The sequence below is a fragment of the Zalophus californianus genome, chromosome 9, assembly GCF_009762305.2.
Source record: "Zalophus californianus isolate mZalCal1 chromosome 9, mZalCal1.pri.v2, whole genome shotgun sequence".
NCBI lineage: Eukaryota > Metazoa > Chordata > Mammalia > Carnivora > Otariidae > Zalophus > Zalophus californianus.
The window spans coordinates 134,739,729-134,764,702 of record NC_045603.1 but is presented as its reverse complement, the minus strand read 5'-3'; the positions used below and the strand labels follow the sequence as shown (position 1 = coordinate 134,764,702).

Below are 24,974 nucleotides of genomic sequence, written 5' to 3'. Positions count from 1 at the left end.
CTCCGGGTACGGTGGCTCTCCATGAGTACTTGTTGAATGTAGGAAGAAATGAGAGATGTTGACTTCGTTCCATGTGTCCTCTTGGACTCAGAGGAAAACTGAAGAACCATGAGATGAATATGAAATTACCAACTGATCTGCCCCCATTATGTGCAAACGTTTCTTACTGTCCCCAAGGGACCTCCGCACAGCCTGCATTTACCTACCACCTCTCTCTTCGTTCCGTTTTTATTCTCAGACATGGACATTTCCCCCTCTGGTCTTAAGTTACAAGCTCTTGGGTGTGGGAGCTTTTTTCTTTGTAATACTCAGCATGAGGCTGGGCACACAACACCATGATGACAAGCTATTTGCCCACCCACTTCTCTTCCCTGGCGGGACCCAAGATCATTGAGATCCCAACACAGTTTGCTCCTTGCAGCAGCTGACACACAGTCGCTGCTGTGAGTATCTAATAAACGCTAGACACCAGAAGATGGGCAGTGAGCTGCTCAAATCGTCCCCCATCCTTGTGCTCTTTCCCCTCAGGGAAAGACAGGATCAGCGAGGGCCTCTTGGAGCCCTCAACTGAACTCTGCATGATTGTCTTTCCCTTATTTTGTTTTAGGCATGCACATTGGGGACAAACTACAAACCCATTGATATTTTCCCAAAGGTCTATGCAAAGCCCAGAAATAGAATCCTTTCCCCCTAAATTAAAACACAGCTTGAGCTTGGTTCCATTTTTCCACAGATAACAAGACTCATGCAAATTCTGTTTGTGTATGTGTGTCATTTGCAAGAAGCCAAGATGTTAGGAACCTGTGCAAATCACCACGGAGTTCTTGACTACCTCTCTGCCAGTTCCCTTCTCCCTCAATGCCTGGATCGACGCAATGTGGGTCGTCTTTGTTTTATGCAGGATTTGAGGAACCTGAACTCTCACTGGTTTTAAATACTTTGTTTTCTTAAAACTTTTTATTTGGAAATATAAGATACAAAATAGTTCATAGAGTCCCGTGGACCCTTCCCTCAGCTTTATCTGTTGGGGACATCTTACATGACTGTCAGATATCAAAACCAGGAAATTAACATTGGTATGATCCCGTGAACTAGACTCTAGGGTATCTGGTTTTTAAAAAGCACAAATATTTTGAAGTCACAAAATAATACTTTTAAAACACAAATAGTTTATGTCTTGGTCTTGGGTGAGGAGGTCGACAAGGAGTATAAGATACTCTGAGAGCAGTAGCCAGGCTTGATGCTGGATAAGAAACACCGACTGGCAGTTTTAAGAGCCTGGGCCCAAGCTCAGGGGCGTGCCCTAAGGAAAGGAAAGGTCTGGAAAAAGTGGAGAAACACAGCCTGGGCGGAGGGAGATGGAAACTTGCTGTAGGGTTCAGTGGGACTTGGGCAGCCCACTTTTCGTCTGTTCACCCGGACCCCCGGCTGTGGCCACTGAGGAACATTGTCACAGCCTCATAATGAGACATGTAAGTCCACTTGATGGGAGACAAGCATATGACACTGGCAGAAACATAGCAATTTTTTAAATAGACTTTATTTTCTGGAGTTTTTGGTTCGCAGCAAAGTTGTGAGGAACGTGTAGTGCTGTCGTATATCCCTGCCCCACACGTGCACAGCCTCCTGCGCTGTCCACATCACTCGCCAGAGTGGCGCATTTTGACTACGGATGAACGTGCGCTGACACGTCATCATCTCCTAAAGTCCCTCGTTTACCTGGGGGCTCACTCTTGGTGTTGTGCCTTCTAGGACTTTGGATAAATGTGTAATGACGCGTATCTACCATTATAGTACCCGACAGAGTAGTTTCACTGTCCTGCATCACCCCATGTTTCTCCTGTTAACCGTTTCTCCCCCCCCAGCCCTTGGCCAACCATTGATCATTTTACTGCCTCCATAGTAGTGCCTTTTCCAGCATGTCATGGAATCATACAGTGTGGAGCCTTTTTAGACTGCATAATATGCACACAGGTCTCCGTATCTTTTCATGGCTCGATGGCTCATTTCTTTTTTAGTGCTGAATGATACCCCGCTGTCTGGAGGGCCCACCGTTTATTTATCCATTCACCTCCAGAAGCACATCTTGGCCGCTTCCACTTTTTGGTGATTATCAATGGAGCTGCCGTAAACCTCCCTGGGCAGGTTTTGAGTTGGGTTTTCTACCCCCTGAGGTGGAATCGTGTGGGCATCTGTGTCTGGGTTCCCATTCATGTACGAGTGACAAACATAAAAAAATCACCCTCTCTCTTGTTTTTGGGTGGATGGTGAGGTGAGGCTTTATTTCAGTCTTTTATTTGGTGTCTCACTTCACTCTCTCAGACGTGGGATTGTTAAAGGAGCAAATGACGACACGTTGTGTCTAATTAACAACTTCTGACGGCTCCCAGCCTGCTGCAGCTTGTCCTCTCATACTCTCGCTGGGGAGGAGGTAGGAATGGCATGGTTTAAGGGTTGCAATCTGGCTAGCTGGCACAAGATCTTGCAAGTGGGGTTCGCTTCTTGCTGTTGGTTAGCAACAGCAACTCCCCGTCGGGGAACGGGGGGTAAGGGTTAGATGACGTTGGCCAACAGAGGGAAGAGCGTGTCGTGGAGAAAGCTGTTTCCACCATCTTTCTCTGAGTCTCCGCATCGCTAAAGAATTCTCTATAAGCACCTGCACCAGGCATTATTGTGCAAGAAGGTCTTTCTCTGTTCTTTTCTGTCCGGCCGCTCAGCGGTTCTAGGCGAGAAGGTCTGAGGTACAGTGCAGTCTTCCCCTTCACCAGACTCCACTCAGCACCCTGGGGTTAAACTGTGCCCATCACGAGTCCCCTGGGGAACTATCAGATGTCTCTGTCAAGTCAGGGAAAAGATTTAATAACCGGCAGTCTTGACCTTTGACCTAGTTCCTTAACCCCTCTCATCTCTAAACTTCCCCTTCCTCAATTAAAACAAAGGGCTGACTCATCTGGAAGGTTCCATCTAGCCTTACTTGTGCTCTGGACCATGGAATCTCCCCTAGGACTTGGAGCTGTCCTGTCTGCCATATCTCACCGCATTACAGACGTTTTTATATCCTCTGCAACCGATACTGAAGGACTGCGCGTCTCATCACCAGACTGGTGACAGGGGAGTTGGTAGAGGATGGGCCCATTAGCAGAACTAGGGAAAGAGTTAGGAGGATGTCTAAATCAGTAAACTCTGAACCAGTACATTCTTGGAATTCAGTTGCAGTGGGGTTGTTTATAAACGGTTTTGCGGTGAGGCAATTTTGTCCTCATGAGGACACTACCCTAATGGACTTGAGTGTTGTGAATGCCACACTGGTTCTGGCTGTCCCCTTGCCCTATTCTCAAGCGTGAAGTCTTCCTTGAACCCCACCTATCCCACATTGTCTGCACTTAGACCTCAGAAGCCAGGGGGGGTTAAGTCAACTTCCGTGTGCCTGTCCCCCTGTCAGGTGCAGGCGGTGATGAGGAAGAATTTCATCTTTGCTCCGTAGCCGTGGACACACAAGCCCAAGGCATTGTTGACACACAGGCAGGGCAAGTGAGAGCTCTGGTGGCCGGCCATTGCTTACCGAGGAGCTTCAACTGCCCCCTGCTCTCAGACCTGGACCCTGCCAGACACATTATCTAGGTCAGGACATTAAAGAGGGGCCTCAGCTAGTGAGGACCCCACTCTCCCTGAGCTGAAACCCACAGCTGTTTCCAAGCTTAGAGGTTGGAAGACTGGCACCTCGTCCCCGTGCCCTGGCTGTGTGTGCAAAAAACCCGATGGAATAGTAGCAGGCACGCAAGCAGGCACACCGATTCTTCCGATTCTTCCCGGAGAGGCAAGTGTGCAAGCATGGAGGGGTGCAGCCACTCACACGCGCACAGCGGGCCCCCCTCCCTGACCCCAGCGAACCCCAGCCAGCAACTTTCCCGAGGGCTCCAGCGCTCGTTCGCGGATGTTTTTCTCTGGATCAGCCCACTCTTGTTTCAAGAGCGGAGGGGGACTCTCCCTGGGGCGTTATAGGGTGTCATCTCTGGCATTTGCTCCCACTGCAGAAAAACAAGTCCCATGCAATGCACTCGGGTTTCTGAACAGCTGCCCGAGCGCCGAAACCAGACAGTCAGCAAAGCTGTCAGAGGGAGAGCGGGGACTCCCGGGGAGGGCCGCGGCGGGGGGGGGAGGGGGGCGGCTGCCCGGAGCGCAGTCGCGACGCAGGGTGGGGGTGGGGTCCGGGGTACCAGCGCCGCGGGCTACGTTGGGGCGCTCGCGGCCCCTGGGCCGGCTGGGGTGCGGAGAAGGGTGGGGTGAGGGCCTGGCTGGGCGGGGGTGCGCGGAGTGGGGGTCGGGGACACCCGCGCGGTGGGCGACGCTCTACACTCCCGGTCCCTGGGCGGGCTGGGGTGCCGGGAAGGGAGGGAGGCGCGGGAGGGAGGCCCAGGAGGGGCGGGGCGGGAGCAGCTGTGCCTGCCGCCAGGGAGCGGGCGCGGTCCAGCGGAGCCGAGCGGGACGTGAGCGACGTGTGGCAGGCTCTGCGCAGACTGTTCTAGCGCGGTGTGGATTTCAGGGAGCGCCGCCTTCTTCCTTCCAATCACAGCACAACCTCAGAGTGAGCTAGGCACCTCTGCAAGGCAGGGCACCGCTTCGGTGCTGATGTATGGCGTGCTAAAGCCACATGCGTGGAATACCACTATGCGGGCGGCAGTCCCCGCTAAAGGCACCCCGGATCTTCACAGGGTGGGCACTGGCCTGACCACACGACTGTTCCATGTCACTAGCTGGTGCAAAACTCCGAGGACCGTGGAGGCAGGAAACACACAGACACACCAAAAAAAAAAAAAAAAGGGCGAGGAAGGGATGTGAGCTGTGCCGGATAAATGTCATGAATTTTAGGGGTTTGCCTAATTAAGGTGCCACCTCCCAATAGTTTCCCGGGGCTTACAGTCAGGTAATGAATTGCAGGTCGGAATAGGCTCTAGTTTTACTTACTCTTCGACTCAGAGAGATTAAGGTATATTGAAAATACTGTAAATGGTGACAGCGAAGACCAAGATGACTCGGTCCATTTCAGTCCGGCCTCCGGGGCTTTCCTGTCCCCTTCTGGTGCCCAGCCCCTTGGGCCTCTCAGCAGAGACGCTGGGGGTGGGGTGCGGGAGGGGGGAAGACCGGGTTCCAGATCTTAGGGCTGGGTGTTGGGGGAGCAATGGGCAACACAAGTCAAGTTTTCTAAGGGATTTAGGAAAGTGGGTGCGGTGAGGAAGAAGGACCAGGGAAGCGCCCTCCCCGTGGGTGGCAGGGGTCGTGCTGGGTGAGACTCACAGGTATTATCAGGGAGCAGCTTTGGCAAGGGGTGACCCAGAGACCTATGCCACACAGGCGCTCTCGTCATCCCCCTTCTAGCTTCTCTCTAAGGTAGCAGAGACCCCCACCCCCGAATCCCCCAACCTCTCTCCAACCTGTAGCCCTAAGCCCGGGTCTTCAACCTGGCTGTGCCTAACCTGGATCGCGTGTTAAGAATGTAGAGTGTTGGGGTCTCACTCCCAGAGAGGCCGAGTCAGTAGGATGCATCCAAGGTGATTCGGCTGCGGGGGTCCACGCACCACACTGGACGGCTCCGCTTCTTTCTTCCCAGCACCAGTGAGGTGATTATTCTGGGAAGCTGTGCCAGTCATCTTTAGGGGACGTAGAAGGAAGCTCAGAGAGTGGGACTTTTCAGCCAGAGTTTAGGGCGTCATCAGAGGGATTGAAGGAGCAGGGCGCGCTGCTGTGACCGACCTGCAGGGGGCGCCAGCAGGTCACCTCCTGGCTTGCCCACCCCCACGTGAAAGAGGGGTGGATCTCGGAGAATGCGTCCCCGCCCCGAGGCTGACGTCTGCGTAGCTGCCGGTCCCGACTCTTAAAAGCCTGGGCGCCGCGCGAGGCATCCTAGCAGAGCTGGAGAGGCGACGAGCGGGAGGCAAGACCGTCGGACTCGAGCTGGCACCCGGGGACCGCGGCTGTCACTGCGCTCGGAGCATCCCGGTGGCTTCCCGAGTAGACGATCCCGGCCTTGCGGCAGCTGCGATCGCAACCCTAGCCTCCTGCGCTCTCGCCGCGCTCGTGGAGCCTCACGCCCCGGGCGAGCGTTCGTGATTTAGCACAAAGCACGTTTCCAAAAAGCGCACGGGAGAGCTCCCGCGCCGCGCTCCCGCGCACGCACCCCCCTTCCCCTTTGTTTCGGGGGTCGACAGGCTGCTCTCCTCCCCAAGTCTGAATTCTTCGCGGGGGGCGGAGGGCCGCCGAGTCTAGGGCTGTGAAGATGCCCTTGGAGCTGACTCAGAGCCGAGTGCAGAAGATCTGGATCCCCGTCGACCACCGCCCCTCGCTGCCCAGATGTGAGTGCAGATTCGCGCGGGGGCCGGGCTGCAGGGGAGCGGCGCGCCGCGTGGAGAGCCAGGCCATTGTGTGGCTGGCGCTGGCGGGGCGCTGTAGTGCCGACTCCGCTCCTCCGGCGCTCTCGTGCCGGGCCCGGCGCCGCCCTCCTCGGCGGGTCCCTGCGGGCCGGGGCCGGGCGCTTCCCGCTCCTCCCCGCGGACGGGCGGGTCCCTTCGCTCTGGCCGCGGGGCGGGACCGCGCGGGCTGGGGCGCGGGCGCTGCGCCTCCTCCTGCCGGCGTCGGGGGCGCTGTGGCCCGGCCCGCCTCCCGCAGTGCTCCGCTCGGCTCGCCCGGGAGCGCAGAGGCACTCGGAAACTCCGAGCACGCCCCGGCCTCCGCTCCGGAGCGCGGGAGGCGGGATGCGCAGGACCCGGCGGGAAGCCTTCGCCGCGCGGACGCTGGGCCAGGGACGCCCGCGTGTCCCCCAGCCGAAGCCTCTCTTCCGGGCGCCTGCCGGGCCAAGTCCCGGCCGAGGGACGCGGCGGGTCTTTCCCCACCCTTTCTCTGCCTTCGCTCCTTCCCCTGCTCTCTGCCTTTCTCTCTCCCTCCTCTCCACCTACGTTTCCGTCGCCTCTCTCTCTCTCTCTCTCTCTCTCTCTCTCGCTTTCCATAGTTCTGTCCCTTCTCTTAATTTCTATCCCGTTTCTCTCTTCTGCGTAGTTTTAATCTCCTCTTTATATTTCTGTCTGCTCCCTCTCTACCTCCCTATCTCCTCGCTCTCTCTTTTTTTCTAAAGTGTATGTTCTTTCTCCTTTTTCTCCCTCCCCCTCCCGGCTTCCACCCCCAGTTCCTGTGCTGGGGGTGAGCAGAGAGCTGCCTGGAACCAAGCCTGTGCTCCTGGGGTTGGGGAGGTCCGTGGATCAGTGACCGCACAATTGGCAGCATTTTGCCCGCGGGTGAGCTACACACAGACACACAGACACACACACACACACACACACACACACACACACTCCACCGTGCTTGAAATTTGCTGGCAGTTCACCTTCCTGCCCTGTCATCGGCTCCAAGTGCTTTGGAAAGGTTTACCTTTTATCTTGGGCTCTGTCCCTAAGTTGCGGAGAGAGGCACCTATTAAAAGGGTGGTCCCAGTGGTTTGAAGGCAACACCTGCTCTCCAGGTAACGCACCCGGGAGTCTACCGGGTGGAGGGTGGATGGGGTGAGTCGAGTGCTGGGTGTTCTGCTTCAAGCAGGGTCAGGTTACCTGAGAGGTAAACATGGGATCCTGTGTCCAGATCCTCAAAGTGGCTTCTAGGCAGTGACAGCCCGCCTGCTGGCCTTCTCTGCTGCCACGTTTCTCAGGGCATGGTCACTGAGGCCATGGTGACTTTTTGCCACCTCAGGCTTTGCCCAGGTCTGAATCACCAACCAATAACCTCCCCGCCGCCCCCCCCCCCCCGCCGGGCCCTGTGCCCCAGACGGGAGGTGGGGAGAGCTGGCTCTGGGGTGCTTCTAGGTCATCCTGGTGATGGGGGCCTGGCAAGGTGCTCCGGACACTGGGGGCCGCTCCTCCACCAGCTTACCCCCTCTGCTGGACCTGGGGTTCTCGGGCCCCAGAAGCCTTAAGAACTGGTTTCTTTGCAAGGTAGCCAAGGGCCGGGGCTTTGCAGGTCTGTTTCTTGCTTTCAGATACACTCTGAAATAGCTTTCTACGCTGGGGCTGACCACAGTATTCCCTGGTTGGCGGTGGGGCATGCAGTGCCCTAAATCGTGAGGGAGATGTGGCCGTGGCAAGACACAGAAACAACCGCACCCTTTTTGACTTTTGAATAAAACCAGTATTTCTGGAGCACTTTGTAAACTGTAATTGGTCATGCAAATATAGGTTGGTTCTCTGTACGCACACACGTGTGTTTGTAGGTAAGTGTGTACACACGTGCACACATTTAGTAGTCCCCCGAGGTTCATGGTGGAGGTGTGAGGTTGCGTGTGGGGGCACTGAGATTGGCTGGCATTCGCTCAGTCGTGTGAATCGGAGACAGACAACTGTGTGGCTATGCTTCCTTCCTCCGGGCTTCAGAGACCCATCCATTAGACCCTATCAGTCTGCACGTCTCACACGCAGATGAGAGATTTGCCTAAAATCCCTGTGAGAACCATCAGAGCTTGGTGTGTGCCTGGGTGTGTGTGTGGGGGGGGGTGGGTGCTAAAGCGGATGGATTAAGTCTCTTGTCCCCGCCCACTCCTGGAATCCCTCTGTGTGGTTCTGGGGTGTAGTCTCAGACACATTCTTCCTTATAAAAATATCTGCGGCCTGGATATTTGTTACATGACCTTATTTCAAGTAGTGGTGTCTTTTTGGGTTTATATAGTCATATTTATTTCTCAGCAGAATGGGGAAAAGAGGGTATTTCTTCTTGGGGCATCTTTCCTGGTTCCCTTTCCTCCCCCGTCACCTTTCCCCCCTTCTTTAATGGTATTTGGAAACTTGGAATGATTTTCTTCCTTCTAAACCTGTTGCCATCTTTCTGAGTGGTGTCCTAATTAAGGGTCTTGAGGCAGACTCCTGTGAGCTTTCTTAATTAAACGATGGCATGGTGAACATTACTGTTCATGTACAAAGAACAGTAAAACAACAACAGAAAGTTCTAGATGGGCTAGTTGGACGATATTTCTGTGTTTAAAGCACATCAGTTGGGTGCCCTGTTGCTCTACCCATGTTGTGGCAAATCCTTACAAAACCTGCAATGTCAGTTGCAGACTGTAATAGGATTTACTGACCAGCATGCCATCGATAAGGAAGTAAATGACTGGTAAGGGCCAGTTGTGCGTTTAGGACACTGTCACTCAACGTTGAGAGCCTCTGTGTGGGAGTCCTGACTTTTTTGGGTGAGGTATTTATCCACTCAAAACCTGAGTGTCTACAATCTAGCTCATAGGTTATGCTCCGTCTCCTGATAGACTTTCATCCTAGTAGGGGCTCAAACCCACGGGGGGGGGGGGGGGAGGGGGAGGGGGCATTCCAACTTGAAGGAAGAGGGGCGGGGGAATGTTTAGTTGTCCCAACCTTATCTTTGAGGGGCCACTACAGTTTGTAGCAGGGATTCTCAGCCCTGGCAGCATGTTAGAGTTATTTGGGGGAGATTTGTGGGGAAAGAAATCCATAGTGGTGAGCCCAAGCCAAGGTAGAAGTGCTGCAGATGGGGCTTTGGGATCAGCCACTGGGTGAGAACCACCAGTTGAGTTTCAGGTGAAGGATTTCAGATGAGAAAGACCTAGGCGAGCCCCAGTTCTGTCCCTCACTCTGTGTGCAGTGGGACCTGTCTTCACCTGTGGGTCTTACTTCCTCGTGTCTAGAGTGATGGAAACCGTAACGACTCCTGCTGACGGAGGCTGCTACAGGAAGCATTTTTTACCCCTGTCCCCTTGTAGTTCATTCTCCTGAGAACCTTGATGGAGCACCCCTCCATTTCACGGGCAAGGAGGCTAAGATGCGGAGAGCTCAAGTAGCTTGGCCAAGGTCCGAGGAAGTGGTGGGGCCCTGCCTCGAACACTGTTTATTTGACTCTGTGCTCTGTCCTCTCAGCCAGGTGGTATTGCTTGCCTCCCAGGGTTGTCAGATGATTCACTCAAATGCGCAGTTCCTCCCTATTGCCGGCAGGGACCGTTCAGATTAGGAGGGCCATTCACTGGACAAAGGTTAAGTGAGGCATGAGTTACAGCATGCATGCAAAGTAGTGGATGATTTGGTATCCAGCAGTGGGACAGAAGAGCTTTCTGGGCCTGTCTTCTCTTACCCCAGGGCCAAGTAGGTGAAACCTTCCCAGTGAGCCCTTCTGAGGTGGGGGGGGGGGGGGGGGGTTGGTGTCACAGCGGTCTTTGTGGGCAGCGCTTGGCTTGCTCTTGCAAACCTTCCTGTAGACACATGGCAGGGGAGACTCCTGCTGGGGCCATCTGGGAGTTGACCCCGTCCACACCCGCAGCTTGCCCCTCTGTCAGAAACACCCCTTCCACTTGTTTCCCTGGAACTTTGCACTGAAGCATGATTAGCTGCTTGCAGAGAAGAACACCAATGACTTAGCATCTTTTGCAGCTGGCATTTTGGTGGAGTGCCTTTGGGTGGAAGGAGGCATGGGAGCAACAAAAAGTGTCTTCCAGCGGTTTCTTTTCTGAGCATGGGTTGTGGGCGTTGGTGTGGTGGGTGAGGACAACTGCGGAGTGCCTGTTGGTGCCTGTGCGTTACACGCTTCCCGAGAGGCGAGTCATTGAATCTGGGGAGTAGGGCCGGAACTGGAGCCCTCGAAGGCAGCCTCTGTGCAGGGCGAGGGGGTTTACCCTGGCCCATCCAGCTGACCGTTTTTAGGACCAGCCACTCAGGTCGCCCCATTGTCTGCTGCTCACTGCCCTCAGCAGCCGGCCTCCTGGTTGTCACTTGCTTTGCCGTATCCGCCGGTACAGCGGTGCCCCTGGCTGTGGACAGTTAGCCCTTAGTTCAGGTGCTCCCAGGGACGCTGACTCTGACTGCCCAGTTCACACTCACCCCGTGGCCACGCCCAGCCCCAGTGCCAGGGCTTCACGCGGACGTCTGCGCTGCTTCCTCATGGCGTTCAGCACACTCCGAAATGACTCTGTGCCTCTGTGTGCTGTACTTTGTCTCCTCCCCACCCCAGACCAGGGGTGTCAGCGCAGCGCCTGGGCCACATAATGCTCGGTGCTCACAGGGCACCCGGCACATGTGTCTGTTGCGTGAATGAATGAATGCAATGACAGGAGTTGAGGGTGGGCTCCCAGAACTTGGTGACTTTCTGTGAGCTCTTGCTCAAGTGTCAGCCTTAACCCTGGATGAGGCTTTTTTTTAATTTTAATTTTAATTAATTAATTTACTTATTTAAGATTTTATTTATTTATTCATGAGAGACAGAGGCAGAGGGAGAAGCAGGCTCCCCGTGGAGCAGAGAGCCCGATGCAGGACTCGATCCCAGGACCCTGGGATCATGACCTGAGCCGAAGGCAGACGCTTAACCGACTGAGCCACCCAGGCGTCCCTGGATGAGGCTTTTCGCTTGAGCTCTGTCCCCCTCCCCCTCCCAAACCCCAGCGAAGGTGTGTATAGTCTGTGAACCCAGCGGTCTTTAAACAACTGCTTCTTTCGCCCTTCAACATAGCGAACATATGTGTGTCCCCTTAAACATGCTTACCTGGACATCTGAATACATCCGAGTATAAAAACTTTGGGGGGGGGTCAAAAAGAAGTTAAAATGTTAAACATTTATGTAGGATGAAATGAAACACATACGAACTTCTGGGAAAATTTTGTGTTAAACTCCACCCATATCTTCCCTAGCCCCTGGGCTGCTGGGGGGAGAAGAGGAGACAGCAGAGTGCCCGGGGAATGTGGTAGGAGAGGTGGAAGGAGACGCTCTTCTTCTGTGGGTTAAAAAGGTCTGCAGAGAAGAGGAAACTGAGGGTCTAGGGGGAACTGAGGCAGGGGCAGGTGATGATAGCATGAAGGCACTTGAGCTCACCTGTGGGTTTAAAAAAGGAGTGGGGAGGGGTGAAGGAGAGTAAGACTCAGAAGTTTAGGCAAACAGTTTCCCTGCTCTGAGACCCGGCCCCTCTCACAGCTCCGCCCAATCTTGTGCGAGAAGCCAAAGGACAAGGGAGAATGGCTTCTGCTTTTCCGAATAAGAGGGGGATGATTTATTCGGGTTTGAGGTTCAGCTTGAATTCTTGGCTTAAGATATTTACTCTGCCATGTCCTTACAGTTTTTTTCCTCCCAAAGCATCGACTGCCAGGGATTTGTGCATACGATTACTTGGTAGTAGAACTAATCCCCTGTTTATAAGTTGGTCCGCCTTTGTTTCCACTTACTTGGCGTGAGTCCATCAAAAGTATTCCATGCGTGTGCACAGCTGGTGGGGGGGTGGGCAGAGAGAGAGAGTGTATGTGTGTGTGTCCATCGGGCCGGCCTATCTGGATGCTCTTGGGAGCAGCGGCGTGGTGGAGACGTATCAGATACGGCCACTGGAGAGCCAGAGTGGCTTGAGGGAAGGATTAGTAGAGTAAAGGTTGTTTCCAGGCATAAGAGAAGACTTTGCTCTTGAGTCACCTGCAGCCGCCACAATGCAAACGGTAGGGTGTGTCTTACGTCCCCACTGGTTTTCGGGAAGGCCAGCACTTTTCTCTTCTTGCCCCTCGGACTCAAGAAAGCCCATTGGCGCTTCTTTGCTCTATTTGTGTACTTCTGCTGGGCAGGGAAATGCCTGTTTTCTACAGACTTGTTTGTCCCCAGCCCCTGGGAGCTGGGGAATCCCAGCCAAGCGCTTTTATGGCTCCTGAATGTCTCCCGGCCCCTGATGGCCTTTCTTCGTCCTCACTCTGCATGGAGAGGGTCGCTGATGGTCTAAAACATGAAAGAAGAAACAGCTCCCTCTCTGCTTTGTTTCCTCCCTCCTTGCCCCCAGCCCACAGGTCCAGGGGGCAGATCCTAGAACAGGATGGTGGGTGTTTGGACATGTCATCTCAGTTTGGTCACAGGCTGGGTGGGCACGGGACCGTGTTAGGGCGTCCAGCTTAGGGGAGGTGTCCTCCTTCAACCCTGTGCCTGTCAGTGGCCTGGTGGCTCTCCTTCCTTCCCCATTTGGCACTCGCTTGTTTAGGAAGACACAGAGCCCCCGGCTAAACCTGACGTCTGCCTAGATCTGTGGTGTGATCACAGTAGCTTTGCCGGCATCCATGTGGCCGGTGCCCAGGAAGCAATGCCAGGTAGTTGCCCGGGAGAGCGAGCTTGACTGTGGCAGCCGGCGAGCACCAGGCAGTGCTGTTGGGCTGGGGGTGGGCAGGTGGCTGGTCTCTTGCTCCCAATGGGTGGCCCCTGGCACTCTTGTCACCAGGATGCTGGAGTCACCTTAGAGTCTCAAGGGCAAGACACCAGCCAAGGAAATACGGCACCTTAAGTGTCCAGACCAGGGTTCTTTGGGTTCCTTTCTTAAAACCCAGTGAAAACTTTTCTCCCTGGTGTTTTTTTCTTTTTTTTTTTTTTTTGTAAAGATTTTATTTATTTATTTGAGAGAGAGAGAATGAGAGATAGAGAGCACGAGAGGGAAGAGGGTCAGAGGGAGAAGCAGACTCCCTGCTGAGCAGGGAGCCCGATGCGGGACTCGATCCCGGGACTCCAGGATCATGACCTGAGCCGGAGGCAGTCGCTTAACCAACTGAGCCACCCAGGCGCCCTCCCTGGTGTTTTTTTCCTATCGAAACACCTCTCCTACTGTTAACCTCACCCCCACTGGTGTTGGGCAGTCCCTTCCTTATGCCCCCCCCCCATAGTGCCTCTGCTTTGGGGTTAGTAACGGGGTTCCTGGCTGGGTTTAGGGGCCTCAGGGATCGGGTTGGTATTTGGGGTTGGGACAGCCCCTGCCATGCATGACCTGAAAGCAGGATGGAGACATATAACTGGGGGGCTGGGGTCTCTGGCCAACAGGGGTTCTTGGCCTCGCTGGACTGTAAAATGCCCAGGGCTTTGAGGTGGGAATGAAATAGGAATTTTTGCAGAATTCCTGAACGTTCACCGTGGGGCACAGGATTTCGTTCATCATCGTGCGCTGCTTCATCTCTCACACCTTTCTTTGCTCTCCCCCTAGCCTGTGGGCCGAAGCTGACCAACTCCCCCACCGTGATTGTCATGGTGGGCCTCCCAGCCCGGGGCAAGACGTACATCTCAAAGAAGCTGACTCGCTACCTCAACTGGATTGGCGTCCCCACGAAAGGTGAGGCCACGGGCCGGGGCCAGGCTGGTCACGTAGATTGCTGCAGTCTTGCTCGCCTACCCCTGAGACAGGGAGAAATGGCTGCCGGGACCTGCCTTGCAGGGCCACTTTGGGGCTGGCCTGTCCCCCGTGGCTGTGGGGGACCCATTCTGGCTGTGTCACTCACCGCGCTGTGTACGTACCCTAACTTTTGTTGGGGTGTTTTCCCACCTGCTGCTGTGTCATCCCCACTGCCCCCCACGTGCCGAGCTCAGCCCTCACCTCCTTCAAGAAGCCTTCTCTGGCTGCATGGTCTGTGGGGAGCCGTGCCCCTCAAGTTCCAATAGCACTTCGTTGTGACATCCTTCTCCTGACTGTCATAAAGGGCTGCATACCATCAGTTACCTCTTTATGACCAGTCTTTGCGACGACCCGGGGGAGGTCGTGAGGTCGGCCGAACTCCTTTGGGCATGTGCTGTCCCCCGCAGTGCCCAGCGCCGCGTGTCACACAGTGAGTGCCCCGCCAGCGCCCTGTGCTTGCGCCGCGCGGGGGCTGCCAGGTCAGCAGGAGAACGGCCGGTCTGGACCCCGGGGGAGGCGTGAGACCCCGCGCTGTCCTGGGGGCCGTGCGCAGAAATCCCTGCCCCCGTCGCCGCGTCACACGGTCTCCCGAAGCTGGACTGCCCCGGGGCGGCGGGAAAGCAGGCCGCCATGAGCAGCGTTGGGCCTGGGGTTGCCGGGCGGCCTTCCCGGCTCACGGCCCTGCACGGGGGTCCACCCCCCGGTGTCCGTGTCTTAGCGCCATCTCGTTCAGGTCGGCGTGCGTGTGTTGGCGTGGTTTCCTTTTTTCGAGAGAGCTGCGGATGTGTGCGGCTCCTTCCTCCCCGGCGGTCAGCTGAGGGCCCTTGTCTTTGCCTCTGCAGTGTTCAACGTCGGGGAGTACCGCCGGGAGGCCGTGAAGCACTACAGCTCCTACAGCTTCTTCCGCCCCGACAACGAGGAAGCCATGAAAGTCCGCAAGTAAGGCCCGGGCTGCTGCGGGGGCCTGGACTTCCGTTCGCTTTGCTTCCTGAGGGCAGGTTCTGTGAGGGAAAGAGGAAGCGGGCCTGTGGGAGGAGGTCCGGCCCCACCTCCGAGTGTCTTAGGACGAGTCCTGGCCTCTGTGGGACTCACTCTTTCATCTGCCCCCAGGGGGTCCGGTTCAGCTGACGGTTGACAGAGATCAACAGCCATGTCTCACTGAGAAGGAACAAAATCATTTTTGTGGGAAATCTTCTGTTGACATTTGAAAAGGATTTTTTTTTTTTTTTTTTTTAAGCCCAGAGGGGTCATGAAACCCAAGTGCCATGGTGCCCAGCCCTGACAGCTTTTTAGACTCACCTGGCAGCTTGGGGCGATCCTGAAGCCAGCCCTACCCTACCCAGTGCCGTGAGAATCTCTGGGCAGGACCTGGGCCTCAGTTCTGTAAAAGCTCCCCGTGAGATTTCAGAGCGCAGCCAGCCGTGAGCATCGTCTCCCGAGGGTGACTAGCCACCTGTGTGAGGCCTCTGGGTCTGTGCGGGCTGGGCCTAGCAGTTTAGCGGGAGACTTGCCGGTCACTCTGTTCGTCACGAGGAGTGGGGGGGCTGCTTGGGTGTCCCCCGCGGGCTGGGCTGGTCTGAGGCATGGATTCTCTTTCTGTGTGTTGCAGGCAGTGTGCTCTAGCTGCCCTGAGAGACGTCAAAAGTTACCTGACGAAGGAAGGGGGCCAAATTGCGGTAAGTCTGGGGACTTGGCCAGCTCTGCTCCAGCATCGTAGCAGGATGGTGCTCTGGAGAGAGGAAGATGTAGACGCGGGCCAGAGCAGTGCTGAGAGCCATTGCAGGGACACCTCCAGTAGGGGCAGGTGCCTGGGCCTGAGAGTTCGGCGGGGGGGGGGGCAAGGGGCTAGAGCAGCACCGGACCCAGGAAGGTGGTTAACTGGGAGCGGACTCGGAGCACAGCTGGTTGGTGTGCTCTGCACCCGCTCCTCTGTGAGGGCCCCAGCCTCCGAGGCAGGCTGGACCTGGGGTGGCTCCCGCCATGGTAGCCAGGGTCCCTCCCCCGTGCCTTGCTGTTGTTCATTTGCTTTAAGTTCTCTTCCCACCTGCCCATCTGTCCCTGAGTGCCCGAGGCAGTGGGAGGGGCGGGGGGGGGAGCAGGGCGTGGTCTCTCCTGGAACCACATTTTTGGCTTACACCTAGAGGTGACAAGTACGCTGACCTACTTGTGGTTTGGTAAATACTACTCATCTCAAACTTGGGTTCTCTTCACTGCCCTTCCGTCTCCCTATTAGGTTTTCGATGCCACCAATACTACGAGAGAGAGGAGACACATGATCCTTCATTTTGCCAAAGAAAATGATTTCAAGGTGAGCCAGACTTCTTGTCTTGCTCTGGAGTATGCAGGAGCAGGGAAAACAAGCAACTGAGGGATTGGCTGGTTCCCATGTCTGGGGCACCTCTGCTCCATGCTTGGTTCTTTACCTCCTACTGCCCTTGTTTTGCTGCCTACAGTTTGGGCCTTACCGGTGGGGCCTCTGAGGGGTTACCGTGACTAGGAAGCAGGGAGGGTGAAGGACTCGGGATTGAGCAAGTGGTTCATTTTATGTGTTTGGGTGTTTATAAGTGGGGTACTTCCTCCTCAGATGTGGTGATGACATCACAGTGACACCAAAGTCAGCCCTTTGTGTTAATCACATTTGTTGTTTCCTAACTTTTCGCTTTGCTTTCTTCCAGGTGTTTTTCATTGAGTCTGTGTGCGATGACCCTATGGTTGTAGCCTCCAACATCATGGTAAGACCACACAGGACCCCACTCTAGGGTGGCAGTGAGAGAAAAGTGGGGAACCAGATCTGGCCCAGAGCAATAACTAGACGCTGAGAGCGAGCTGACTATCCCAGCTTGTTGGTTTTGTCTGAGAGGTGGGGTCCTGGGAGGCGGGAAGTACAGAGTGGTATTTAATTTAGAAGCATGTTCTGTGACCTGGACTGGCTTTATCTGGGGTCCTTGCCGACATTTGGCAGAAAGCAGTCTTTGCGGGACATAAGAGATAAAGCAGGGGACTGGGAACAGTTTCTGTGAGTGGCAGTCACTTGGCAGCCGAGTGGGGACAGAGCTGCTTGGGACAAAGGGCAACTTAACCCTCCAGATGGGAAAGGAGAAAGCGGGCTGGACTCTTTAGCTGTTAAGGTCCTTAATCGGTAAGAATGATCGAGTATCGATAAAACTCCGTAGGACGCAGCCAGCGTAAAAGGCAGAGCCCCCAAGAGTGGGAAGAATGGAGGTAGTAAAACAGTCTTCCTGCCTTTGCATCTGCAACTTTCCCTTCTCCTCTCCCAGTGCCAAGGGGGAGGTTTGCTCAGATCCGTTGAGGATAATTGGCAGCTTAATTTAATTAATTCTAAAATTTTGCCACTCGAGAGCAACATATCGTAAATGGAAACCGTTACCATGAAGACTTTACTACAGGTCACCTTCTCAAGTAGGTAATTTTCTCTCCAGCTTAAATACATGAGAATAAGATGGGTCTCTAATGAAAAGCAGGTCTGATGCGTGCACAGGGAAGGTTCTGGTTTGCTGTACACCAGCGTGCGTCTTTAGGGGGTTGCTGAAGATTCACTGGCTTCTGGCATTGGAACTTTTCTGCAAGGTAGTGGGAATATTTACAGGCGTTTCTAAGAAATGAGTTCATATTTCAGGAAGGGCTATTCAAATTGTGGAAAATCAGCCTGGATTAGTTTCAGCGCGTCCACAGGAAGAGGCTCAAAGTACAGGGATGTAGGACAGAAGTTGCTGTAATCTGAACAGAGGGTTTTGCTGTGTTTCTTCGGTTTGGTTCTCCTAGTCCCACTTGGTAGCGAGGCACAGTGCAGGTGCACGGTTAAATTTTTCCACAGTGAGCAGTCCCCACGTGCTCGGCTGGAAGCTCACCACTTATCTTGTGCTCTGTTAACACATCTGGTCATTTGCCCCACTTCAGAAATCTGTGGCTCTGCTTAAGCCCAAGAAGCAGCTCTGGAGCTTAGGCCTTCCCACTGCGCTCTTTGTGGCGGCCTTGCTAGGGAGAAAGGGGTTTGGGAACGTAGATCATTTCTCACTGTGGTAAAATATACATAAGACCAGATTTGCTGTCTGACCCGTGTAAGTGTTCCAGCCCGTGGCACTCAGCACGCTCACATCTCTGATGCAGTGGTCACCCCCCGCGATGGGCAGAACGTTTTCATCTCCCCAGACTGAGACTCTGCACCGTGAAGCACCTAACTCCCTACTGAACTCGGGTCTTTGAAGAGTGTCGGCCTCTCTTGTGGCAGTACTAGTTGTTGTAGAGGAAGAGAACACCTGCATTAACAAATTCTGAGTTTCCCTCAAATCTGCCCCATTGCTCAGACCTATCACTTATGGGAGATGGTGGGTCCGAGGGTTGTTTCTGCTTCACCTCCTTCCCAGGAGAGCAAACCTTCGAAAAGACAGGGCGTGTGGGCCCGGTGGAGAAGTACTAATTGGGGACGAGTGACAAGCACGTGCTGCCCCATGTGGGTGGTGGCAGGAAGAATCGTGCCTGGTGCGTAGGGCAGGGCCTCGCTAGCTTCTCCAGAGTGCGCCTTTGCTAACCGGCAGCCTACTGTGCTTATCCAAAACTTGAGTTGAGGGTTGGCGGTCTGGTGGCGACCTGGCTACTGGGTTGATCCCGAATCATGGCCCATTCAGATGTGCTCATTAGAATCCTTGTGGGTTTCCTGTCTCCATCCTGCCGGGGAGCGATCCTCTGTCTCCCGTGGGTGCTTTCCCAGTGTAATCATCCGGCTCTGACTCAACCCCTGGTATATTTCTTTTTTTCCTCTTAAATGCTGGGTAGGATCATCATTATTCTGAGCTGCTCTGTATTCTCCCTGTTTGCAAGCCCCAAATCCTGCTTCGTCTAAGCAGAAAGCCTTCACAGCGTGATTCATCAGCTGCCTCTTTGTGGTGTTACAGGAAGTTAAAATCTCCAGCCCGGATTACAAAGATTGCAACTCAGCAGAAGCTATGGACGACTTCATGAAGAGAATCAGTTGCTATGAAGCCAGCTATCAGCCCCTCGACCCCGACAAATGTGACAGGTGATTCCTAAGAGATGACCGCTTCTGAGTCCCCCCGCTTTAGTGTTTCCTTGCTGTCCTCACAAAGCACTTGCTCCTGGATACTTTCGTCAGTTCTCTTTTAAAACATCTTTTGAAAAAAATCCTGGGGTGCCTGGGTGGCTCAGTCGGTTAAGCGACTGCCTTCAGCTCAGGTCATGATCCCAGGGTCCTGGGATCGAGTCCCATGTCCGGCACCCTGCTCAGCGGGGAGCCTGCTTCTCCTTCTCCTTCTACGCCTCCCCCCTGCTCATTCTGTCTCTCGTTCAAATAAATAAATAAGATATTTTACAAAATAATAAAATAAAAAAATCCTTGATTGCGTATTCGGTGTCCGTGTTTTCGGTGCTCACCTTGTTGAGGTGTGGAAGGTGCACATCGAGCCCCTCCTGTCCCTTTGCTGTGTCCTTCCTTTTTCTGTTCTGTTCTCGTGCTTTGCTGTCCCCCCCCTCTTCTGGGAGGCAGTGGCCTCTTGACCACCCCTGCACACTTACTCTCTGTCTCTGAGACGGCAGACTCGCATCCTGTGCCCTCACAGAGCTCACGGCCCGACGTGGTGGTTTTGTTGGGGCTGAGTCTCTGCGACGGGCCTGGGGCCCCGGGTTTTACACGCGGGACGGCTGGACTGGGCCGTGCGGTCCGGGCCCTGCGGCTCAGCTGCTTGCCTTCCTGTGCAGGGACCTATCCCTGATCAAGGTGATCGACGTGGGCCGGCGGTTCTTGGTGAACAGAGTTCAGGACCACATTCAGAGCCGCATTGTGTACTACCTGATGAACATCCACGTGCAGCCCCGCACCATCTACCTGTGTCGGCACGGCGAGAGCGAGCACAACCTCCAGGGGAAGATCGGAGGGGACTCGGGTCTGTCCAGCAGGGGCAGGAAGGTAGGGGGGCTGGGCAGGGGACAGGGCGGGCTGCTGAGGGATGGGGTGCGTCCCCAAGGGTGTAGCGCGCGCGTGGGGGGGTGGTCCCCGGGTCTTCGGGGAGGATGTGCCTGCAGGGGCTGCTCCTCAGTGGCTCCCGGGCTCCTCCTCGCTGATCTGATGACAGCAGAGCAATGTCGCTGCCGTGGCGTGGGACGAGTCCTGCACTGCTTCTCGTGGGGTGGGGGGAGGGCAGGAGCCTGAGTCCAGCGCGTGTCCCTCCCGTCCTGTGCCCTCTCAGTTCGCGAATGCCCTGAGCAAATTTGTGGAGGAGCAGAACCTGAAGGACCTCAAGGTGTGGACCAGCCAGCTGAAAAGTACCATCCAGACGGCGGAAGCCCTTCATCTTCCCTACGAGCAGTGGAAGGCGCTCAACGAGATCGATGCTGTGAGTGCGGGGACCCGACGTCGGCCGTGGGAGGCAGGGCGCGGGCGCGGGGGGCGGAGTGGAGGTCTCTTCCCACCGAATTTGCCCGAAGTGAGGGCCCTTGCAGACGTGCACGTGCTGTGTTGAGCGATGCGCAGTGACGTCTGGGTGTCCCCACCAGGGTGTTTGCGAGGAGATGACGTACGAGGAGATCAAGGACACCTACCCCGAGGAGTATGCTCTGCGGGAGCAGGACAAGTACTACTACCGTTACCCCACCGGGGAGGTACGTGCGCTGGCGGGGCCCTGCACCCGCTCTCGGCGTGTGACGGCCAGGCCGGGCCGCGGAGGGCTGTGGGGGGCCCAGTCGGCCCCCTTCCTGGCGACGGGCCGCAGTAGCCGAGGGCTCTGGGCGGTAGGGGCAGAAGGGCTCTGCATCCAGCCTCCCGTGTACCCCTTCCGATGCTTGTTCCTGGCGCTCTCAGCTCCCGTCCAGTCTTCCTAAACCGATCCTTGTAGACAGCTCCAGGCAGTACGGTTGTATTTCCCAGTGAGCAGCCACGAGATGCGTTTCTCTGAAGAGTACGTAGTGATGTGGGAGACGGCGTCAGTCGGGGCGATCATTCGCTCGGTACGAGGGACACCCCCCACCCCCGGCTGCAGGCGAGGTGGCAGACGTGTGTCATCTCAGGTCATGTGTACTCACTGAGTTGCGGCCACGTGTGGCCCTGTCTGGCCGAGCGAGCAGGGGACGGAGCCTCTGGCATGCGGGGTGCTCTGGGGGTCTGCTGCAGGCCGCCGGGGACGCTAGTGGGTCCTTGCTGTCTGCAGGCTCTCGGTCTTTGTCCTGCCCCGTTCCCTCGTGCTCAGGGCGCTGCCCTCCTCTGTGGCCCTGGCCCCCGTTCCTGGAACCTGATTAGTAAGAGAAAGCAGGGGGACCACGGAGGGAGTGGCGTGAGTGGGAGCCGTGGTGGTCCTTTTTAAAAGCCACCCATCAGCCCCTTCTTTTTCAGTTTCTTTTTATTGAGAGGAAATTCACACAGTATAAAATTCCCCATTTTAAAGTAGACAATTCAGTGGTGGTTAGTGTACTCACGATACTGTGCAACTGTTACCACTAATTTTAGAATGTTCTATCGCTCCCAAAAGAACCGGCAGCCTGTGACCCCCCGCCCCCCCCACCCCCAGGCCCTGGCACCCACGGATCTACTCTGTGTGTCTGTGGACACGTCTGTCCTGCACAGTTCGTAGAAATGGGGTCGTACAACACGTGGCCTTTTGTGTCCGGCGTCTTCCACTCAGTGTAACGTGTTCAAGCGTCCTCCACGTCATAAGCGTGTGTCAGGATGTCATTCCCTCCCCCATGTGGAGGATCAGGGAGCAGCCGTGAGAGAGGATGGTTTACAAAGTTCCTCTCGGAGGACTGCTTCTTCGCATCCTCACCCACAGGGGGACAGTCTCCCTTTTCTAGGAAGCCAGTGGAGGTGGGTCCCCCGGCGCCCAGAAGGAGTGCACCACGGAAACACCACTGGCTGTGGATCGATTCTCAGTTGATTCCGTGTCCTCTGGTTTCTCACCACAGGAAGGCGTGGCCCCCACCCTTCCTGCGTGCACCTCTGTTCCAGTGCAGCATCCCTGTCCGTCTGTCTTGCAGTCCTACCAGGACCTGGTCCAGCGCCTGGAGCCGGTGATCATGGAGCTGGAGCGCCAGGAGAACGTGCTGGTCATCTGCCATCAGGCCGTCCTGCGTTGCCTCTTGGCCTACTTCCTGGATAAGAGTGCAGGTGCCGCCCTCCTCCCAAGCCGCCTCGGGGCGGTGGGGGCGATTAGGAGCCAGCTGGGCTCCCCAGGAGGGAGGATGGAGACTGGCCTTGGAGTGTGGGGCTGCTGCAGACCAAGGCCTTCGCCACCCAGGCCACACGGGTCATCTGTTGTGCTGCTGGCTGTTGGGGCAAGCCTCCCGGCCCAGGGCTTCCCAGCCAGCCCTCGGAAGGCCTTCGGAGCACAGCTGATGCACAGTCTGATGGGCTTAAGGGCTTCGTGAAACAGCCTCCCGAAAGTCGTCAGCTCCTCACTTCTCAGGGGCTTTGGGCTGGGGGCCGGGGGCAGCGCTTCAGCCCACCTCTAAAGAACAAAGCACCCAGAAAATTCATGAGACTTAAGAGACTTAAAATTCAAGCCTGTGTCTTATCCAAGCTCCACCCGAATCCCCACGCACCTAAACTGCGGAATGACTTTTGAGCTCTAACGCACTGCGTGAGGGCGGGCTTGGGGTTGGCTTTGAGCGGGTTCTTTTGGCTAGGGGTTTCTCCGAGGGCCGCCTACCTTGAGCAGGAGGGGACCTGTGCGTGGGGTGGTGGGGGACGGAGACACGCTCGGCCGGGACCCCGAGGGCACCGACGCCGTGGCCGAAGCTCTCCCTGGGGACCTGTGAGTGTCCGTCCTCAAGGCTCGTGGCTCATCGTGAGGCCCTTTCTGTTCTTTTCAGAGGAGATGCCTTATCTGAAATGCCCCCTTCACACCGTCCTCAAACTGACACCTGTTGCTTACGGTGAGTGTGGTGACGCAGCCCCTGGCACGCCCTGCTTCCCTGGGACAGTGGCTCCTGGTGGCTCTGGAGTGGAGGTGGCCTGTCCCCTTGAACCAGAAGCCAACCTCTGTCCCCACCCTCACGCAGGCTGCCGTGTAGAGTCCATCTACCTGCATGTGGAGTCTGTGAGCACGCACCGGGAGAGGTCAGAGGTGAGTGCACCCCGGCATCCCCCTCCATCCCCCATCCCGGGAGGGACTCTGTGGAGTGACAGGGCCCGTGGGTGCGAGCCCTGGGGACGCCCCCACGTCACATTGCCTGTAACTGCACACCTGTGTCCTTTAGCACCGGGTTCTCGCTGAGGGAGTTTGTTGGAAATCGGCTGGACTTTGTGACTTTCTCCCCTGCCTTTCCTTTTCATTCATGTGTTTCTGCCCTGTCTCTGTATGTGGCTTCTTGGCGTCTTCTTTTTCTTACTTTTCCATACTTACCCCCGCCCCCCATTTTGACGTAACCCAGGAAATGGGTATTAAAGCGGAAGACACATTCTGCTCTTGTAAGCACAACCGTAGCACAGCCAGTGTCTTCCTTTGGGGCGACTAAGACGCCTTTCGCGTTTAGAGTGACCGGTGCAAACGGGATTAGCAAGTGCGCTCAGTTGTCTGCGTACGCTTAGGTGCAGAATTAGCAAGAAGACGAAAGTTGTGGCAAGGGGGTGGGACTGGAGAGGCGGTGTGGTCTGTGAGGTAGGGACTCCACGGACCACCCGGTGAGTGGAAGGTTTCTTCAGGAGACCCCAGGCCTGGTGGCATCTGGTTTCCCCTGGGGAGGCCTCACCCTTGGAGGTCAGCCAGGTCGGAGGCCCCACGGGCACAGCAGTCCGCTGCCCGGGCGTGGTTGGGAAGGAACGCTGGGTTTACTTTCCACCGACTATCTGTCAAACCACAGCGCTTTGCCAGTTGACCCTTTTCTCTTCCACAGAGTGTGATGTTCCCGTCCGCACAGGACACCTACCTCCCTGTTCCCAAGGAGCTTGGCCACAAGGTTTTGGCATGAAAGTCCCAGCTCCCACCACCAGCTGTTGCCTGGCTGGTTGACCAGAGGGAAAGGAGGATGGACAGCGAGGCTTGGCCCTGTGGCGGCCCCCGATTCTGAACGTGGGTGGTGGGGTGAGGAGCAGCCTCCCAGCCCGACTCCGCCAGCGAGGCTGGGCCTCCGCTGGGCTCCAGTGGTCCCTGGGCACCTCGCTGTGTGGGACTGGGGCAGTGTCTTGAGGGAGACTGACCTCTGCTCAGGCTCCTGGGCTGCAGGCTTCAGGGTCCCAGGGCCTTGGGACAGAAGTCCTCGCTCCTGTTGCGTGGTCACTCGATTGGAAGGCTAGTGTTTGGCCCCGGCTTGCCATTTCTGCCCCCACCTCCGATTTTCTGCCTCCTCGCTCTCCTGGTGGGGGTCGAGGCTTGCACGTCTCGTCCTGAGCCGGGGTGTGGTGATGGGGAGCAGGAACCATCCCGTGTCTGCTGTGCGCACCCTGGCTCGCGGTCAGTGTTGGGGCGGGGGGGACCAGCCCTGGCTCCTCCCCCCCCGCCCCTCCGTGGTGACCCGAGCCGCGTACTCAGGCCTCCGTTCCCCTCTCTCGGCTCTCTCAGAGGCTGGCAACAAGGTTCTTTCCTCTGATCTCATTATCTGCTGTCCCTGAATGACTGCCCGCAGAGCTGGTCTTGCTGTCCGTCCCTCGCCTGCTTTGTGAACGTTGCGTTTGTCCGCGTGGGCGTCTTGGAATGTTTCGGGAAGAGGGCTCAGCACATCCTCCCTCGTTCTTACCAATTGGGAGTCACGGGGCAGAATTGCAACCCCGTGGTCCCAGGGTCAGGCCCTGTGGTCAGTCTCGAGTCTGTAAGACCCAGAAGTAGAGAAATGTGTTTTGTTTGGTTTTGGG

At 56.0% G+C, this 24,974-nt stretch overlaps 1 protein-coding gene and 1 long non-coding RNA gene across 9 annotated transcripts in view; one reads left to right on the top strand and one right to left on the bottom strand.

Moving 5' to 3' along the window:
- PFKFB3 (6-phosphofructo-2-kinase/fructose-2,6-biphosphatase 3) overlaps positions 1 to 24,974 on the top strand; it is a 76,070-nt gene that overhangs the window by 42,613 nt on the left and 8,483 nt on the right. For 2 of the 8 annotated variants that reach the window (XM_027594038.2, XM_027594036.2), the window contains exons 1-14: positions 5,909 to 6,350; positions 13,976 to 14,101; positions 15,004 to 15,100; positions 15,771 to 15,837; positions 16,395 to 16,469; positions 16,837 to 16,893; positions 19,075 to 19,199; positions 19,895 to 20,102; positions 20,383 to 20,529; positions 20,690 to 20,794; positions 22,163 to 22,292; positions 22,997 to 23,059; positions 23,186 to 23,250; positions 24,020 to 24,082. In XM_027594038.2, the coding sequence (XP_027449839.1) occupies positions 6,275 to 6,350; positions 13,976 to 14,101; positions 15,004 to 15,100; positions 15,771 to 15,837; positions 16,395 to 16,469; positions 16,837 to 16,893; positions 19,075 to 19,199; positions 19,895 to 20,102; positions 20,383 to 20,529; positions 20,690 to 20,794; positions 22,163 to 22,292; positions 22,997 to 23,059; positions 23,186 to 23,250; positions 24,020 to 24,082 (1,404 nt within the window). In that variant the 5' untranslated portion in view covers positions 5,909 to 6,274. Of the gene's footprint in view, positions 1 to 5,908; positions 6,351 to 13,975; positions 14,102 to 15,003; positions 15,101 to 15,770; positions 15,838 to 16,394; positions 16,470 to 16,836; positions 16,894 to 19,074; positions 19,200 to 19,894; positions 20,103 to 20,382; positions 20,530 to 20,689; positions 20,795 to 22,162; positions 22,293 to 22,996; positions 23,060 to 23,185; positions 23,251 to 24,019; positions 24,196 to 24,974 lie in introns of those variants that run through there. The other 6 variants (XR_003519914.2, XM_027594037.2, XM_027594039.2 and 3 more) reach the window with 6 other exon arrangements.
- LOC113922159 lies at positions 2,254 to 4,025 on the bottom strand. The gene is made up of 2 exons (XR_003519915.2): positions 3,037 to 4,025; positions 2,254 to 2,835 (listed from the first exon to the last, which is right to left on the bottom strand). It is a non-coding gene; the product is annotated as an uncharacterized LOC113922159 (long non-coding RNA).